Source organism: Octopus sinensis, linkage group LG21 (genome assembly GCF_006345805.1).
Source record: "Octopus sinensis linkage group LG21, ASM634580v1, whole genome shotgun sequence".
Taxonomy (NCBI): domain Eukaryota; kingdom Metazoa; phylum Mollusca; class Cephalopoda; order Octopoda; family Octopodidae; genus Octopus; species Octopus sinensis.
The window spans coordinates 18080877-18100671 of record NC_043017.1 but is presented as its reverse complement, the minus strand read 5'-3'; the positions used below and the strand labels follow the sequence as shown (position 1 = coordinate 18100671).

The window sequence follows — 19795 nt, the reverse complement described above, 5'->3', positions numbered from 1 at the left end:
TTGAGTGGTTAAATTACATCTAGGAAGGAGAGAAGGATTTATCGCAAATATCAGCGGTGTGGCTTTTCTCCTGCGAGGCTGCCTTTGTGAGTAATTAAGGTATATTTATTATAAAAAGATCTGCTACAGATATCACAGTAATATGATGGTCTTCAGGAAAATCAATCCTTTTAGGCAGTTTTGCTTTTGCCTCTTCACACAATTTCGTTGATATTACTTTTCTCACTGTAACATGTATACATCATACTTAACAAGTATTTCTACAGTTTTATTTCTATCAATGAGGTCTTTGTTCTAATCTGAAGATTTTGGATATTTCTTTGAAAATTAATTCAAGCTCATTCTGAATGCATTCAACCATAGATTTATAGATACCAGGTCATTTCTATTGCTGTTGCAATTATTGAAATTTTCAAATTAAGAGAAAATTTTCAAATTTGGTATATTGATATAATTTTTCATGCTGAATCTGATTCTCTTATTCACTATTCCAACATTTTTTTTTTTGAAAAATGTTACATAGGTTTAAAGTTTGATAATTTTTATCCAACCAGAAAATAGGATCTGAAGGTTGGCATCTTTGGCATGAGAGGCTATCACAGAATGAAAGTAAAAATATTATAACCATAAAATTTCATTAAATAAAATGAAAGCAAAACATTATGATGGCATACATTATAAGAAGTTCTGAAGTTTTAATAATATTTAATGAACATTTAATGTAAAATGGTGAAACAAGCATGTAAAGAATTTAAAAAGGAAAAAAAGTTGAGAATAAAATTGTTTTGAAAAATATTACCAAACAAACAAACTATATGCTAAGGTTGGGGTTGGAGCTTAGGGTAAGAATTAAAATTTAGAGTTGGGGGTGTAGAGTTAAGGTTAGGGTAGAATTTTCAAATAGGAATATAAGCAATTTAGAAAGGGAAAATCCCAAATTAAATTTTTGGCAGAAGTAAAGTGTTTGCATCCCTACCCTAAACAGGAATCCAAAGAAATTTTTGAAAAAGAAAAAATAAGCAGAAGTGTTTGCATCTCTACCCACTTCTGTTTATTTTTTATTTTTCAAAAATTTCTTTGGATTCCTGTTTTTGATTTCAGAGATTATGATTCTGCCAAAAAAACACATTTTCAAAATATTAATTTCCCCCTCCCCATCTCAATTTTTTAATCCACACAGAAAAATACAGAGATTACAAACTGGCAAAAGAAATTTTTTTAATTAAATTTTGATTTTTCTTAAAAAACACTCAATTTCCCTCCCCTCCTCCACTTCCCAGCTTTCAGCTAACAACTTCATGTTTTACCCATTTTTGATTGATTTTGATTTTTCCAGTTTCAGCTAATGAGCTGTGGCCATGCTGGGGCACCGCGTAGATTTCTACTAAAACAATGGAATAAAAGTATCAAATCATTAGCAGAAAAACCTGACATGCTAGAAATAACAGCTAAATGACATAATTTCTTAAAAAAGTTCATTTTGAGTTCATATTGAAGATCAGATTTTTAAATACGCTAATCAGAAAAAAGTTGGTTTCAATTGGAGTTGAGCTGTAGTTTTCCGCATGCAAATAGCAAGAAATAACATAATCCATGTTTTACCCAGTGTGTATGTATCATCTCTGTATTTTTCTACACTGAATAAAAAAAAAAATTTAATTGGGGTAGGGAAGGGGGAAATAAATTTTGAAAATGTTTTTTTTTTGGGCAAAATCATAATCTCCTATATCAAAAACAGGAATCCAAACAAATTTTTGAAAAAATGCGAAAGAGTGCAAAGGCTTTACACCTGCCAAGTTCTTTTGTCAAAAATTAAATTAAAAAACAAACAAAAAAAAGCAATACATTTTTATTGAGAAAATTCAAAAACAAAAGCTTAAAATACACTCAAGGAGTTTCTCAAACAAATTACAATTCTTATATCTCTTGCGCCACATACTCTCACAGAGATACAAGTCAATGGTAGAACTTTCGGTCCCACAACGTTGTTTTCTCCGTCGTTTTAAAGGGATCCCTGTGTTTTCCACTAGTTTCATGTAGATACCACCTTCTGAGTTAACAAATTCCACACTGTGGTTCACTGTTCTATAACGCAACTCGTAACCATCAATTTTAAGAATGGGAGAATAGGACTCCCAAATGTCGCTGAAAATTGTGGTTCCTGGAAGAACCGACTGACGTATGCATTCCTCTAGTGTGTCGCGATTCAGACATGATGCCGCGTAAAGGAAAACATCCTTGGTCTCGCGACACACTCCTCCAAACACCCACTGCTCAGGTAGCAAACTTCTTCGGTTAGGTTTACTTCTTGAGAAGACTATTTCGTCTAAGTCAACAGTCTTCCCAGGACCACCTATCTGAACTGGGTGGCGGAGCAAGTCCTCTGCACATATTTCACGAACGTAGCTGTTGTAATCAACAGCTGTGCCGTGGTTGATCCCGAGTTCTTCAATACAAAAACGGATTGAAGTCAATTCCTTGGACCATGCGTAAAGGAAAAGCACTACAGTTTTAAGAGGAAGAGTGCTACCTTCCAACCATGTTCCTCTTCGGACAGAAATACGCACACCGCATGCTTTGTGGGAGCATCGCCAACAAATCGTTCCATCACGCATCCTTTTCTTCATATAGTGTTTGTTTGCACATAATTTCCTTTTAGGGATAATACCCTTTTCTTGTAAATAAGAAACCACATCCTCCTCAGTTTTCAATTTCTCCATCAGACTTGAAAGGTGAGAGTTGGCTGTGGCCATACTTCTATTTAGTTTGAAAAGATCCAGGAAAACACACAGTTCAAAATGAGGTAGTGACAGGACAGCAACCAAAAATATGAGTTTCACAAAAAAAAAAACCGCTGAGATGAAAATAATGCTCAGAAAATAGGAACTCGTCAAAGAAAACAGACAAGTGTGGTAGTAGTTTTAAGCAGAATACAGTTCGGAACAATAGAAAACTGCAACAGAAACAGAAAAGATTTTATATTCTTTTACTATATGTCCTTTATCCTCTGAAAATGATGTTTATGCCAACATAATCTGGTTTTCTGAAAGAGAGAAAAAGTGGAAGATATAAAGAGTAGGCAAGAGAAATTCAATAGCAGAAATTTCATAGCAATAAATAATAATGACTACACACCAGGCACATGTGATCAGTAATTACTCAGTTGGCTGCCTTTATATAGTAAAACATTAAAAAATAAGCGAAACACAGGCGCATGACTGAGTTGAAGGCAGATTTACTTCTGCTTTTATAGTACGTACAGAAAACGGTATTGTAGGAATGTATGCAGCACATATACTACAGCAGTACTATCATCATCATCATCATCATCATCGTTTAACGTCCGCTTTCCATGCTAGCATGGGTTGGACAGTTCAACTGGGGTCTGGGAAGCCCGAAGGCTGCACCAAGCCAGTCTTATCTGGCAGTGTTTCTACAGCTGGATGCCCTTCCTAACGCCAACCACTCCGTGAGTGTAGTGGGTGCTTTTTATGTGCCACCGACACAGGTGCCAGACGAGGCTAGCGAACGGCCACGCTCGGATGGTGTTTTTTACGTGCTACCGGCACGGAAGCCAGGCGAGGCTGGCACAGCCACGATCGGATGGTGTTTGTTACATGCCACCAGCACTATGTGTAGCTTAAATACTGAGATTGAAAAACAGGGGAAAATTATGCCTACCTAATCTACAAAAAAATTTTTAATTTTGCATTTTATACATAGCAATCAGAGTAACCTTCATAATTTTATGGAATTAGATGCATATTTTGCGATAAAAGGAAAATGTTGCTATCAATTTATTTTATTCAGGCAGCATATCCCTGCTACATACTAAGCCAGCTCAATGACATTAGTAATAAGTTCACGGAAGCTATAACACTAACAACATGGATATCTTTTGGGAAAAGTCTGTCTTAAATTTTTTACCCAACTGAATCACTTATGTTTATGTGTGTATGTGTGCATACTTGCGTAAATATATGTTTATGCACATGGACATAGAACACATACATACATACACAAAAAATACACAAACATATGCGATTCACCTGGAAAAAAAAGGGGGTGGTTTAAGGAAATAAAAAATCTTTATGGAAACTGAACAAACACTTTTAGTTTCGATAAACTTTGTCTGAAAGATAACCCTTTCACATTGTCTAATAGGCAGAATTCTGATCCAAACACAATATATATAACACCTCAACTTTTTTTTTTTTTTCGGGTGGGGAATTTTCACAGAATTGTGAATTTGAGACCTGTTAACGAAAACAAAAAAGTACCAGCCTGCTAGGTATTAACAACTGTGTAGAAAACAAATATGAAAGAAAAAATTTGCACAAACATAGGGTGGTGGGGAGAGGGCTTTCAGAAAATTCACAAGATCCAATTTTCCCCTCATAGCTTTCAGGAAAATGGATATATATTGATGAAATTTTATCGAAATACCATTCAAATGGCACAAATTATGATTATAAAGACATTTCTGAGGAAATTTTTTCTGAAAGGTGGGAAGGACTCAGAAAATTCACACAATCTGTTCTTTCCCCTCAGAACTTTCAGGAAAATGGATATCTTTTAGTGAAATTTTACAGAAGCACCTTTCAAACAACATAAATTACAATTATAAAGAAATTTGTGGGGAATGTGTTTTCCGATGGGGTGGGGAGAGGACTGTATGAAAGTTCCCATGATCTAGTTTTTCTCCCCTTCTTAATTTTCAGGATCTAGTTTAGCTCCCGGTCACCAAAATATTCTTTCTTTTTTTTTTTAACCAGATTCCTGTTTTAGATGACGGAGATTCCGAACATGCAAAAAAACCACGTTTGCAAAATTTTTAACATTTTCCCGAAATTCTTTTTCTCAATCTACATGGAAAAATATAGAGATTGAGAATATGGGGCAAAAAAAAACATTCTAATTTCAAATTTTTTATGAAAAACTCCAAAACTGATCAACACCCACCTTGCCACCCCATCCCAGTGTCTAAAACTTTAACATGTAGGAGTGGCTGTGTGGTAAAAACCTTGCGTCCCACCCACATGGTTCTGGTTTCAGTCCCACTGAATGGCAACATGGGCAAGTATCTTCCACTATAGCCCCCAGCCAACCAAGGCCTTGTGAGTGGATTTGGTAGACAGAAACTGAAAGAAGCCCGTCGTATATGTGCGTGTGTGTTTGTACCCCTGCCATCACCAGACACCCGATGTTAGTGTGTTCATGTCTCTGTAATTAGCAGTTCAGTAAAAAGGTTGATAGAATAAGTACTGGGCTTACAAAGAATAAGTCTTGGGGGTCAATTTGTTTGACTACAGGCAGGGCTCCAGTCAAATGACTGAAATAAATAAAATACTTCCAGCATGGGACTTCATCCATGTGTATCTGCGGGCAGGTGTGTATGTGTGTGTGGGAATCAACAAAAACATTTACAGAAATGTACTTGTAAAATTTCTATTAAAATAAGTTATCTTTATATGCCATGTTTGCAATTCTCCATATTATTGATAGCAAAGCGTTTGTCAAATGAAATTAAAATCCTGGTTCAATGACAGATCGATAAAGTTTTAACTTGTTGATAACATATTCTTTTTTAATTGAATAGTGCAAAAGAGAGAAAACACAAGGGGAATTTTGGTGGTGACGATCAAACCCCCTATTTCATTATCACAATTTAAAAAGAAATTCAGATGTGTGATGTTTTTCTTGCACACCAACACCACTCCCCCCCACACACACACTTAGACACGCGGATACACATGGATGACGTCCCATTTTGGAAGTATGTTAAAGTTTTTATTATTTTGGAAGGAAGACCACAAACATAGGTGCTGAGCCAGTGACTAAATTTGTAGTATTTTATTGGGATTACTCTAACGAATGGACACCCAGGTAATTGCATCTATCAGAATCATTTACCTTTAAAGCAAAAAACAACAACCGACGTATACGACAGGTATGTAAAATAGATTTCTGTGTACTTCTTTCTCTGTTCATTCGGAAATTGTTGTGCGCACACACACACAAACACAAAACTTCTCAACACACTTAGCTGTTATTTTTAGCATACAGAGTTTCGTAGTGAGGGCTTCACATGCCGTGATCCTGTTGCTGTTTCAATATAAATCCACGCAGCAGGATGGGGTGAGGAGGGGGGGTTGTTGATCAATTTCGGAGTTTTTCATAAAATATTTGAAATTAAAAATTTTGGAAACGTGTTTTTGACCATATTCGTCATCAAAAACATAAAAATCCGATGAAAAAAAAAGGGGTGGGGGTCGCTTTCGGAAGTGGGTGGTGGTGGTGGCTGGGCGCCAAACCCGCCTTTTTTTCAAGGTCATGATTTTAAAATAAAAACAGTTCAAATCTGGGTCGTTGTTCAATTTAGGGATATTTAAAAAAGGAAATAAAAAGAGGAAGATAAATAGTGAAGGGACAAAAGTCAACATAAATATAGTGGACGTTCTTTTATTCTGTTGTTTCAGCCATTTGACTGCAGGCTAAAATTTAGGGTGAGGGTTAAAGTTAGTGACAAGATGTTGTCTCAGTTTTAGACGCAGCATATGATTTCAGCTCAATAGAAGCCATAGGATTGGTTAAAATTTGAAAAATTAAACTTACAAATTACAATTTTCTCAAGAAAGCCAAGAGAAAAAAATGTTTTATTTTGACTCATTCTACCAGTATACGAAGTTTAAAAGAGTTAAGTTAACTAGAAATTGTGTTGAAAACTGCCGTTCAAAAGGAAAAGATCCCTTAGTGCCAAAATTAGTTACTATTTGTAGCAGGGGCTCGTTATTTAGTCCCAGATTAGCCGTCATTCAACAGATCTATAACAAGTAGGTTGTTCTATCGATTTTCGAAGAAAAGACGGATGAATTAAATAAAATAAACATTTAAAAAAATACCTCATATAATAATAACTATGTTGAATTGGCAGATAGTAGCTTGGTCTTCGTCGGTTGTTGGCTTCCAAGTGTTAGTTAAGGAATGTTGTAGATTGCCGTGTGTAACTGTTGCTGGTGTACGTTGTGTATGGAATTGGGTTCACAAAACATTGAAACCAACAGTATCTTGGAAACAGCAGAGGAATTGTATTACATAAGCCTTTCCCTTCGTGGCTTACTGAGGAATGAATGGAAGGAGTGGGGGGAAACAATGTTGGATGTTCATTGGTTAGTTTTGGTCATGTGGCAAGATGTCTAGCTACGTCCAAGGAGCACAACTAATTTTGGGAAATATATAAAAATAAACGAGAGTTCCGTGAAGTACCGAATATAAAAAAAAAAAAAACGAAAATATTTAGGTAACTTAAAATGTTGGCGATGTTACGGTATAAGTACCGGTGTACTTCCCAAAGTACCAGATACATTTCAAAAAAGTGTTTTTTTATATATATACTAGCAGTATCGCCCGGCGTTGCTCGGGTTTGTAAGGGAAATAACTATATAAGCATTTTTAGAGAGTTAATTCTCTTATAGATGCCAATTCGGGCTTTCTTAGCCATTTCTGCTTTGGTGTCTTCAAGCCATGAAGTCGTTGTTCTAAAAGAACGCTGGTCTCCTTGACAACGCTTTACGACGTTGATTTCCTTACACTGCCTTCCCCACAGCTTCACGAGGGAGGGAAGAAGGGGGAGAAGCAAACACAGGTGCAGGTGTTTGAGCATGGACGCCAACTCCGCCGCCATCGACACACGAAAAATTATGCATTAAAATGGAATAAAAAATGATGTTAAATTATTTTTAAAATCGTAGACTCATCGTAGACGCGCGCTAATACTCAGACGGGCTCGATATTAATCACGACTATAAGATAATTTGGTTAAACTGCACCGCAAAATGTGGGAGGAGTTAGGAATCTAAATCGAAGTTTTATATATATAGATATGGGGTGTGGTTTGCGTTAGGGTTAAGGTATGTGGCGATGCTTCGGTATATGTACACACGTGACATTGTTTACCTATCTCAAGGTAACAGAAACCCTTTTACCAACCCTTTTTCCCCACCCATAACCCAACTCTAACACAAACCTTAACCCTAACCCCCCATATATAAAAAAAACAAACACTTTTTTTTAATGTATCCGGTACATCGGTACTTATACCATAAAATCGCCAAAATTTTTGTTCATTCGAATGAATGAGCAGAAATTTAGAAAATGTACGATCTATTTGCTGTCGCTTCATTGTCACAAATACTTCCCTGCCTAGCAAACGCGTGTTTATAAACAATTACTTCGTTGAATATTAAATTTAAATCTTTTACACCATTTTTCCGTATAATCCTTTTTTGTTTTAGTTTTTCTCTTTTTTAGTGTGGTTTCTAATTAAATACTTCTAAGATGCCGAAATCCTTTAGGGCCATAATTGGACGGACGTGAAGACAGTGACATCTGATAACCTGATGGAAAGAATTAATGTAACGTAGTTAATGCATAGAACGAGTTTATTTTATACTAGCAGAGATACCTGGTGTTGTTCAGGATTAAAATGGCACAGTTTTTTTTTATTATTATTTTCCTTGTTTCGGACAAGTGACTGCGGTCATTCTGGAGCACCACCTTTAGTCGAAGAAATCGATCCCTGGATTTATTCTTTGTAAGCCTAGTACTTATTCTATCGGTGTGTTTTGTCAAACGTGTAAGTTATGGGCATGCAAATAGAACAACATCGATTGTCAATCGATGGGGGGGGGGGTACACACACAGACACACCCTCACACACATATATAAACACTGGCAGACCGGCCAGGTTGCTAGCTTGCTCGAAGACAAGTGGGCTCCCGCGCGATTAGAGTCCATATATGTTATAAAAGTAGATGTGTGTGGACGCGATATAATGAGAAAATTCTGTTAATTTTGATAGAATTTGTTGTCTCTTCGTGTTCTCGTTATGAAATTATGAGCTGTCACTTGATTTTCGTTTCGGTATTTCACATAAGCTTTAATGCTTTTATACATATCCCATATCTTCCTATTAGATAGTCGTAGTTAGAAATATCCAAACCATAAAAGCAACAAAGAACTTCAAATTGTAAATCTTATCCTCGTATCAGGATATGTTATGCCATGGAAATTAAGCCTTTTGCAGCACCACATATCACACACCCAAACTAACACACCTTTCTCTCTTGTACAGTCTGATTCCTCTTCAGTTCATCTGTACTCTGTGATATATGCATACTAACATTACACGTATACAAGAGCTTGCTTGCTTCCTCACTTTCTAGCCTTTGCAAATCTCCTGCATTCAGGGCCCATGTCTCATCACCATCCAGCACAGTAGTTTTAACACATGCATATAAAATTTGCCTGCACTCCAAGGAAGAAAACATTTGTTGTTAACAAAGGAACCAGCAGCATGAATTTTTTCCAACCTGTTTGCCGGTGGCATGTAAAAAGCACCCACTACACTCACGGAGTGGTTGGCGTTAGGAAGGGCATCCAGCCGTAGAAACATTGCCAGATCAGACTGGGCCTGGTGCAGCCTTGTGGCTTCCCAGACCCCAGTTGCACCGTCCAACCCATGCCAGCATGGAAAGCGGACGCTAAACGATGATGATGATGATGTTCTAAACTGGCAACTATAATTTGAGCAACCAACTCTCTGCTACTTATGCCTCCTAGGGAACAGAAATTGTCCATTATTTCAAGCAAGTCAACTGGGCATGTAAGAAATTCTACTTCCATGGGTTCTAAGTGCATCATGCTCCAGTGCCTTCACTGTTAATGCCAGTGATTCTACATCTTTTCTTGGTCCAGAGTTGAGAGTGGGTGTAGCATATGTTGTTTTTACCCACTCCTTTTCTGCATGACAATCAAAGCCCTTTCCTTGATAGTACTGGAGTCCTAAACTCTCTCCCGCGTTAACCTCGAAACCTCTCAATTCTAGGTTTAGCTTCCATATCTAGAATTTCTCCTCTGATTCTACATTTTCAGCTAGATCAGTGTCATATAGGAGTTCTCATGAACAGCCAATCTTAAATTCCTCTGTCATGACCTGATGAATAAGAGAGATTAGGATTGACCCTTGATGAATACCTAACTTCACGCTAAATACAATACTGAACTCAGTACTGACTCACTTTACTTACTACATCATTGTACATAGCTTGTACAACCCTCACAAGCCATTCATCTACACCTACTTTCTTAGTGCCCACCACATTAGCAGGGCATGACACCCTGTCAAAAGCCAAATCTACCCACTTCCTGTACTAGTACCACAATGGAAATCTGTTGAGTCACTCTTCCTCAAGAGTGGCCAGTGAGCAAAATAATCTGTCTTGTGAAGGTACCACAAAAAAATTGCCCAATACAGATTGTATAGTGGTCAGCAGAGAATGTATAGAGTTCTGAGATCCTATTATTCAAACTGTCTAGTGTTGATGCTACTAGAAAATGTGCCCAGTTCACTCTGAAAGTGGTTGGCAATAGGAAAGATGGTGAATGTTTTAATATAGAATTTCACTTTGCATCATTGTTATAATGTTCACTTTCTGGCGTTTGTAGAAGCAGATTTTCTATGGCCATATACTTTTTCTATTACCAACTTCGTTTCTAAGCTACATAGTATTTTCCCCCAGTATTAACATGTTTTCATAAGAAAGGTTGCAAACAAACAACACTGGTGATGTCATTTCATTACAATTCGTATATGTCAAAACAAGAAGGCTTTCTTATGCATAAATATACATACACACATGCTATTTTACCGACAACATCAAATTCATATAAAGTGCATTTTCACTTTTTGGAAATATGCTTAATAAAATAGTTAAGACCATTCTGAAACAAGGCTTTTATTAAAAATTTCACAGTGTATATTATTTCAATGTTGTGGATGTAATTTCAGTTTTATAAAATAGTGTTGAGAGTTCAGTATCACCATGTTACACCATATTTCCTATATGGATCTATTTACAGTTATATGAACTAGTTTTTTTTATATAGGTTGACTTGAAATTGATGGTTGCTTTTCTGTATGAATAAATATATGAATAGTTGCTTTTTTGAAAGGTGTACTTGTCAAAGACATCAGTTACATCGCTTTTTGCCAATATGAATATGTTTGTGTCTAATTAAGTTATCTCTGCGAGAGAATGTTTTACCACAGATATCGCAATGATATGGCTTCTCTCCAGTATGAATATGTTTGTGTGTAGTTAAGTTATGATTTTTAGTGAATGATTTACCACAGGTATCACAGTGATATGGTTTCTCACCCGTATGGATACGTTTGTGTTTTGTTAAATGACTACTTACAGAAAATGATTTACCACAGACATCACAGTGATATGGTCTCTCTCCTGTATGAATACGTCTGTGAATTATTAGACCATTATTATGAGAGAATGATTTATCACAGATATCACAGTGATACGGTTTCTCCCCTGTATGAACATGTTTGTGTTTAGTTAAGTTACTACTTCCAGAAAATGACTCACCACAGATATCACAGTGATATGGCTTCTCTCCTGTATGAATACGTGTGTGAGTAGTTAAGTCGCTATTTGACAAGAATGACTTACCACAGACATCACAGTGATAAGGCTTAATCCCAGTATGTATTCGTTTGTGTCGTGTTAAATCACTGCCTCCAGAGAATGACTTACCACAGATATCACAATGATAAGGCTTTTCCCCTGTATGTGTACGTATGTGAGTGGTTAAATCACCACTTCCAGAGAATGATTTGCCACAGACATTACAGTGATATGGCTTCTCTCCTGTGTGAATACGTTTGTGTTTAGTGAGGTGACTTCTTTGCGAGAATGATTCACTACAGACATTGCAGTGAAATGGTTTCTCTCCTGTATGAATGCGCTTGTGAGTAGTTAAGTTACTGGTTTGGGAGAATGATTTACCACAAATATCACAGTGATATGGTTTTTCTCTGATAGGAACACATTTGTGAGTAGTCAAGTTACATTTCTGAGAGAATGAATTATCACAGATATCACAGTAGTACATTGTTTTTTCTCTGGTTGCCAGTATTTCATCAGGAAGATAAATTCTGTCAAACTCTGTTTTACATTCAACTTCGTTTGCCATAATATCTCTTCACTGTTCAATTTTCCATTTGTTTCCAAGCAAATATTTTTACTGTTATACTCTCACTTCACAAGAGATATTTCATTTCATTGTAGTTCCACCATAGATTTATGCATACAGGGTTACATCGATTGTGTAAGGCATCTGCTTTTCCTCTTTAAACATTTGTGTGTACAGATGATGAATCCAAAGTAAAAAATTCTCTTACACCAATGCCATCCTTTCTTCTGAAACAATAGAGAAACAGTATAAAATATTGAGGATGCAAAACTTATAACTCCATTAAATAATCTAATAAAAAAAATGTATTATGTAACAATGGGAAGTAGCAACTGGAATGCTAATAGATTAAAGGTTTTAAACACTGAGCTAACAAATTAGCTTAAATTTAGACAAAATATAACTTCAAAATTCTTGACTCTCATTTATATATATATACATATATATATGTGTGTACTTACCATACAGTCACTCCTGCGCCTATTTACTTTGGAATTAATTGGAATGGCAGGTGGAAGACTAGTGGGACCGCAATTCATTGTTCCTGAAACTGAAATTCTCAACTGTGAATCAATCTTTGAGGAAAATTGGAATATCACCCAATTAACCGAATCACAAGATAAGATTCTTCAGTGGTTTGCACAGCGTGGACTAATTACAAATTTATACACGTGCAAAAATTGTAATTCATTTCTGCTCTAGACAGAGGGCCCGAAACTTTTGTGGGGTGGGGGCCAGTCGATTAGATCAACCGCAATACGCAACTGGTACTTAATTTATCGATGAAAGGCGAAGTCGACCTCAGCGGAATTTGAACTCAGAACGTAAAGCAGACGAAATACCTATTTCTTTACTACCCACAAGGGGCTAAACACAGAGAGGACAAACAGATCAAGTTGATTATATCGACCCCAGTGCGTAACTGGTATCTATTTAATCGACTCCGAAAGGATGAAAGGCAAAGTCGACCTCGGCGGAATTTGAACTCAGAACGTAACGGCAGACGAAATACGGCTACGCATTTCGCCCGGCGTGCTAACGGTTCTGTCAGCTCGCCGCCTTGTGCGAAAATTGTAATTGGCCAGGGTACCTTACTATATTTAATTGACTAATTATCTCCCCCTTAATTTTCATTTACTTTTTTAATATCACTAAACTGAACAATTAAACCAAATCTGCAATTCAGTAGTTCAGAATTTCAAAATTTTCAAACGAGAAGATATGCGATTTAAGGGAGATTTAGCTGTTGTTTCTAGCACATCCTACAAATACCTGGTTCCATCCTCGTTTACTTGTTACTCTAACAGGCCTTGATGGGTTTTTTCAATATTTTTTGCCCCATAAATACATTTGATGGAATGATGATGTGGAAGCAAAACAAGGATTTTGTTTAGCCGAAAGATGGTCCATTCTTAGGATTTGAGCAAAAAAAAAAAAAAAGCCCGGTTAATATTTACAATATTACAAGGTAAACATTAACCAAAACCACATTTTTTTTGTTAGCAAAAAGCGTGGGGGTGCAATTGTAAAAATTTACCAAAGAAACTGGTGCTAATGCAAAATTTCTTTACAAAGATGCACCGAGACCCCTGTATCTAATTAGTGCCAAAATTAGTTACTATTTGTAGCAGAGGCTCATTATTTAGTCCCAGATTAGCCGTCATTCAACAGATCTATAACAAGTAGGTTGTTCTATCGATTTTCGAAGAAAAGACGGATGAATTAAATAAAATAAACATTAAAAAAAAAATACCTCATATAATAATAACTATGTTGAATTGGCAGATAGTAGCTTGGTCTTCGTCGATTGTTGGCTTCCAAGTGTTAGTTAAGGAATGTTGTAGATTGTCGTGTGTAACTGTTGCTGGTGTACGTCAAGATAAAGGGATTAATGTACGTTGTGTATGGAATTGGTTCACAAAACACTGAAACCAACAGTATCTTGGAAACAGCAGAGGAATCGTATTACATAAGCCTTTCCCTTCGTGGCTTACTGAGGAATGAATGGAAGGAGTGGGGGAAACAATGTTGGATGTTCATTGGTTAGTTTTGGTCATGTGGCAAGATGTCTAGCAACGTCCAAGGAGCACAACTAATTTTGGGAATATATAAAAAATAAACGAGAGTTCCGTGAAGTACCGAATGGAAAAGCAAAGGTCGTTTATTTTGGTCAATATAAAGATCCGTCACCCGGGGGGGGGGAACATTAACCAGCCTGGTGGACGTTAAATACGTGGAAAACGAATATGAAAAAAAAAAAAAACCATGTGCGCTCACGACCCTGAAGGGTGGAGGGGGCTTTCGGAAAATTCACAAGATCCGATTTTTCCTTCGTAACTTCCAGTAAAATGGATATATATATATATATATATATATATATTGATCTTTTTTTACGGAATCCCACGTTTTGGGTAACGGAGGATGCGATTCTGAAAAAAAAAATTTTTTTTTAAAAATCGCATTTGAAAAATTTGAAGTAAACCCGCCCCACTTATTTTCACTTTTCCCAGAAATTTTTTTTGCGAAATACGTAGAAAAATACGAAGATTACGATTCTAAGTTCAATTTTTAAAAAAGATGCACACTCACATGTATATATATATATATATATATATATATATATATATATATATAGAGAGAGAGAGAGAGAGAGAGAGAGAGAGAGAGAGAGATCAGGTCTTCCCTAAGTTCTGTCCGAATTTTGAATAAAGAAAACAAGTGATCAAATGTAATATTTAATTGGAATTTATTCATCAATGTACTTTCCCCGATTATCTCTGACTTCCTTCCATCTAGTTACAAGCTTTTTAATCCCATCAATGTAAAACTCTTTTGGTTTCAAAGCTACATGGTTCCCGGTTCAGTCCCACTGCGTGGCACATTGGGCAAGTTTCTTCTACTATAGCCTCAGGCCGACTGAAGCCTTGTGAGTGGATTTGATTAATGGAAACTGAAAGAAGCCAGTGGCACATATCAAGCACCTACCGCACTCTTGTAGTGGTTGGTGTTAGGAAGGGCAACCAGCTGTAGAAACCTTGCCAGATCAGATTCAAGCCTGGTCCAACCTTCTGGCTTGCCAGTCCTCAGTCAAACCTTTCAACCCATGCCAGCATGGAAAGCAGCCGTTAAACGACGAATATATATATATATATATATTACCGTGACCGACAGACTATCAGATGTTGCTACACATCGCTGGTCACAATGCGCTTCACATTGTTTCAGCCTTCAAATGACGCCATCCCGCTGGCCAATATATATATAGGTGGGCACAGGACGTCATGGAACGTAAACAATATAAAGAAACGAAAATGTGAGATACAAAATGGAGAGAAGCACTCCGTCGATTACGACGACGAGGGTTCCAGTTGATCCGATCAACGGAACAGCCTGCTCGTGAAATTAATGTGTAAGTGGCTGAGCACTCCACAGACACGTTCACCCTTAACGTAGTTCTTGGGGGATATTCAGCGTGACACAGAGAGTGACAAGGCCGGCCCCTTGAAATACAGGTACAACAGAAACAGGAAGAAAGAGTGATAGAAAGTTGTGGTGAAAGAGTACAGCAGGGATCACCACCATCCCCTGCCGGAGCCTCGTGGAGCTTTTAGGTGTTTTCGCTCAATAAACACTCCCAACGCCCGGTCTGGGAATCGAAACCGCGATCCTACGACTGCGAGTCCGTTGCCCTAACCACTGGGCCATTGAGTCTCCTAGATACAAAATATGTATGCAGGGAATATGAACTTTTTTTTGCAACAACGAAAGAAACAAATGGAAAACCAAACAAGCATCAAAATAAACAACCCGTCAGCAGTTGTCAGCTGGTTTTTCTAATCCGTATTTCAGGCAATTCAACAAGACACGCCTTCGATAAAACATTTCTTCTCGCAAAGCAAATTTGTCAGTAGCCAGCCATGAGGATCATTCTCACATCCCTCTGATATCCAGTTTAACTTAAATGGTTAAGCATTCCAACTGGATATTGGAGGGATGTGAGTTCGATCCTCATGGCTGGCTGCCAACAAACTTTTCTGCTTTTAGAAGAAAAAAATGGACTTTATCCTTTATATATACTGTTCAGTATCCACATGTTGAATAAAAATTCATCTTTCTACTTGTTTGTTTACATTGGATATATATATATATATATATATATACACCTTTGATATGCTGGCCATTGATAAAATTTTTTTTTTTCGAAAAAAATTTGATCCTACATTAGTTGTATGTATGTATATATATATATATACACACACACACACACACACACACACATATATATTTAAGAAATAAGGAAAAAATACAGGGGTAGTTAATAAAATCATTTATTAATTATATTTGATATCTCTTTCAATTCAGTAATCTTTAGATAATTAATTTATAAAATTAAAATCATTATAAGATGAACCTCTTTAGAGGTAGTAAAGATATACCGATTAAAAATATGTGTTGAGATAACAGCTATAAACCATTAATGTTGAATTAAATGATGTGGTCTTAGACAACCCTTAGGAGCTGTAATGGTAAGAGGAGTATCCCCTTTGATCATATAGGACTAAACAACATCAGCATACTATTTATTAAAAATTTCACTGTTGTGGATGTAATTGCAGTTTTATAAAATAGTGTTGAGAGTTCAGCATCACCATGTTATACCATATTTTCTGTATGGATCTATTTACAGCTATATGAACTAGTTTTTTTTATATAAGTTGACTTGAAATTGATGGTTGCTTTTCTGTATGAATACATGAATAGTTGCTTTTTTGAAAGGTGTACTTGTCACAGACATCAGTTATATCGCTTTTTGCCAATATGAATATGTTTGTGTCTAGTTAGGTTATCTCTGCGAGAAAATGATTTACCACAGATATCGCAATGATATGGCTTCTCCCCAGTATGAATGCTTTTGTGTGTAGTTAAGTTATGATTTTTAGAGAATGATTTACCACAGATATCGCAGTGATATGGTTTCTCACCCGTATGAATACGTTTGTGAGTAGTTAAATCACTACTTCCAGAGAATGATTTACCACAGGTATCACAGTGATATGGCTTCTCTCCTGTGTGAATACGTTTGTGTTTTGTTAGGTGACTACTTACAGAGAATGATTTATCACAGACATCACAGTGATATGGTCTCTCTCCAGTATGAAAGCGTTTGTGTGTTGTCAGAGCATTATTATGAGAGAATGATTTATCACAGATATCACAGTGATACGGTTTCTCCCCTGTATGAACATGTTTGTGTTTAGTTAAGTTACTACTTCCAGAAAATGACTCACCACAGATATCACAGTGATATGGCTTCTCTCCTGTATGAATACGTTTGTGAGTAGTTAAGTCGCTATTTGACAAGAATGACTTACCACAGACATCACAGTGATAAGGCTTAATCCCAGTATGTATTCGTTTGTGTCGTGTTAAATCACTGCCTCCAGAGAATGACTTACCACAGATATCACAATGATAAGGCTTTTCCCCTGTATGTGTACGTATGTGAGTGGTTAAATCACCACTTCCAGAGAATGATTTGCCACAGACATTACAGTGATATGGCTTCTCTCCTGTGTGAATACGTTTGTGTTTAGTGAGGTGACTTCTTTGAGAGAATGATTCACTACAGACATTGCAGTGAAATGGTTTCTCTCCTGTATGAATGCGTATGTGAGTAGTTAAGTTACTGGTTTGGGAGAATGATTTACCACAAATATCACAGTGATATGGTTTTTCTCTGATAGGAACACATTTGTGAGTAGTCAAGTTACATTTCTGAGAGAATGAATTATCACAGATATCACAGTAGTACATTGTTTTTCCTCTGGTTGCCTGTATTTCATCAGGAAGATAAATTCTTTCAAACTCTGTTTTACATTCAGCTTCGTTTGCCATAATACCTCTTCAATTTCACTTTACTCCTGTTCAATTTTCCATTTGTTTCCAAACAAATATTTCTACTGTTATACCTCTGTCAATCAACTATTTACTTAGTCAATTTCACAAGATGCAACAATTCCATTTGAAAATTTGTCCAAATTTAATCAGAATGCAAAATTTTCCAAACAGTGAAGTAAAATGACAATGCTTTTACTCTCACTTCACAAGAGATATTTCATTTCATTGTAGTTCCACCATAAATTTATGCATACAGGGTTACATCGATTGTGTAAGGCATCTGCTTTTCTTCTTTAAACATTTGTATGTACTGATGATGCATCCAAAGTAAAAAATTTCTTTTACACCAATGTCATCCTTTCTTCTGAAACAATAGAGGAACAGTATAAAATATTGAGGATGCAAAACTTATAACTCCATTAAATAATCTAATAAAAAAAATGTATTATGTAACAATGGGAAGTAGCAACTGGAATGCTAATAGATTAAAGGTTTTAAACACTGAGCTAACAAATTAGCTTAAATTTAGACAAAATATAACTTCAAAATTCTTGACTCTCATTTATATATATATATAAATGTATGTATATATATATATATATATATATATATATATATATATATATGCATGCATGTGTGTGTGTATCCCTGTCGATTTACAAAGGGAATATGATGGTTCTAAATCAGCATCATTGTCTTACAAGTTGTTTGTTTCCAGTCTTCTGTAAAAAAAAAAACCTATGAAGCTATGAGAAAACATCACCTTGCTTGGAAACAGGTGAAGGGAGATAATAAATATATGCTTGAAGCATCAACATTACGTAAGTTACATTCTCGAAAACGTATTTCTGCAAAATGTCATTTAAAAATATGCACTTTAAAGAAGAATTAAAATTACTCGGAAAAAAACCATCCGAAACCTATCACCCCCCCCCACACACACACACAATTTACCAAAATTCTTATCATTACTATCATAATCTACACTTGCGAAAACAATGCCAGCAAAATATGTATTTTTCGGGAAATTTATGCAGGAACAAAGACGATATGCTGGGGCACGAAACTGTAGTAAAGCAGCATTAAAAATATAAGCATATGCCAAAATATGTTGACTTAGCAGCATCTAAATTTGATGGAAAATCTAGCTATTATTTTTTTCTTCTTCCAGATTGAGCAACAATTCATGAACATAATCGTAATCTACACATTGGAAAACGTTCATCCGCAAAATTTCCTTAGAGGAGTTTTTGAAAAAGTTACGAGGAAAGAAACTAGGGCGATTGAGGTGACTAAGTTGTAGGTATGTCATTTTGGCTACTATTTCTAGCAGACTAAACACCCCTAAGTCCTAACCGAGCAGTTTATAAAAGGCAGGTTGTTATATTAAAGAAAAACAAATATTATTGATGAACGAAGAAATGACATTTCAGCGGAAATAACATTAAATTAAAAAGATACCTCGTATAATTCTAGTTGGGTAACGCCGATGTTTGAATTGGTAGAAAAGTAGCTTGGTCTCTGTCCATTATTAGCTTCCAAGAGTTGGTTAAGAAATATCGTAGACTGTTTGTGTATAAGTAGTGTACGTGGACGTCAAAATAAATGGTTAATTGTCAATGGAATTGGTCTGACAGAACACTGTCTTAAAGAAAACCAGCAACACTGGAATCGTTTGAGATAAATTAGTCTTTCCTGAGAATCACAGTGGAATAATGGTAACTTATTGTTCGGGAACCAAAGCGGAAGTTGAATTATTTGAAATTTCATTGGTCAATTGGTAAGATTGGGGCGTTAGTCTTTTTAAATGTGTATTAATTAATACATATATATGAGTGTGTGTTTATCT

General features: G+C 36.2%; 2 protein-coding genes across 3 annotated transcripts; both read right to left on the bottom strand.

The window, feature by feature from the left end:
• Positions 1-1832: 1832 nt before the first annotated feature.
• Positions 1833-14108, bottom strand: LOC115222964. 2 transcript variants are annotated; one of them, XM_036511782.1, is made up of 2 exons: positions 13802-14108; positions 1833-3043 (listed from the first exon to the last, which is right to left on the bottom strand). In XM_036511782.1, exon 2 carries the CDS (start codon positions 2751-2753, stop codon positions 1863-1865), a length of 891 nt encoding a protein of 296 aa, XP_036367675.1. In that variant the 5' UTR covers positions 2754-3043; positions 13802-14108; the 3' UTR covers positions 1833-1862. The 2 variants fall into 2 exon arrangements, with proteins under 2 accessions (XP_036367675.1, XP_029649232.1); XM_029793372.2 differs by lacking the exon at positions 13802-14108 and adding an exon at positions 6903-7183.
• LOC115222963 (zinc finger protein 271-like) lies at positions 3021-19795 on the bottom strand. Its single transcript, XM_029793371.2, has 4 exons — positions 19408-19795; positions 17031-18310; positions 11316-11807; positions 3021-3043 (listed from the first exon to the last, which is right to left on the bottom strand). The coding sequence occupies exons 2-4, from the start codon at positions 17941-17943 to the stop codon at positions 3021-3023; spliced, it is 1428 nt and encodes a 475-aa protein (XP_029649231.2). The 5' UTR covers positions 17944-18310; positions 19408-19795.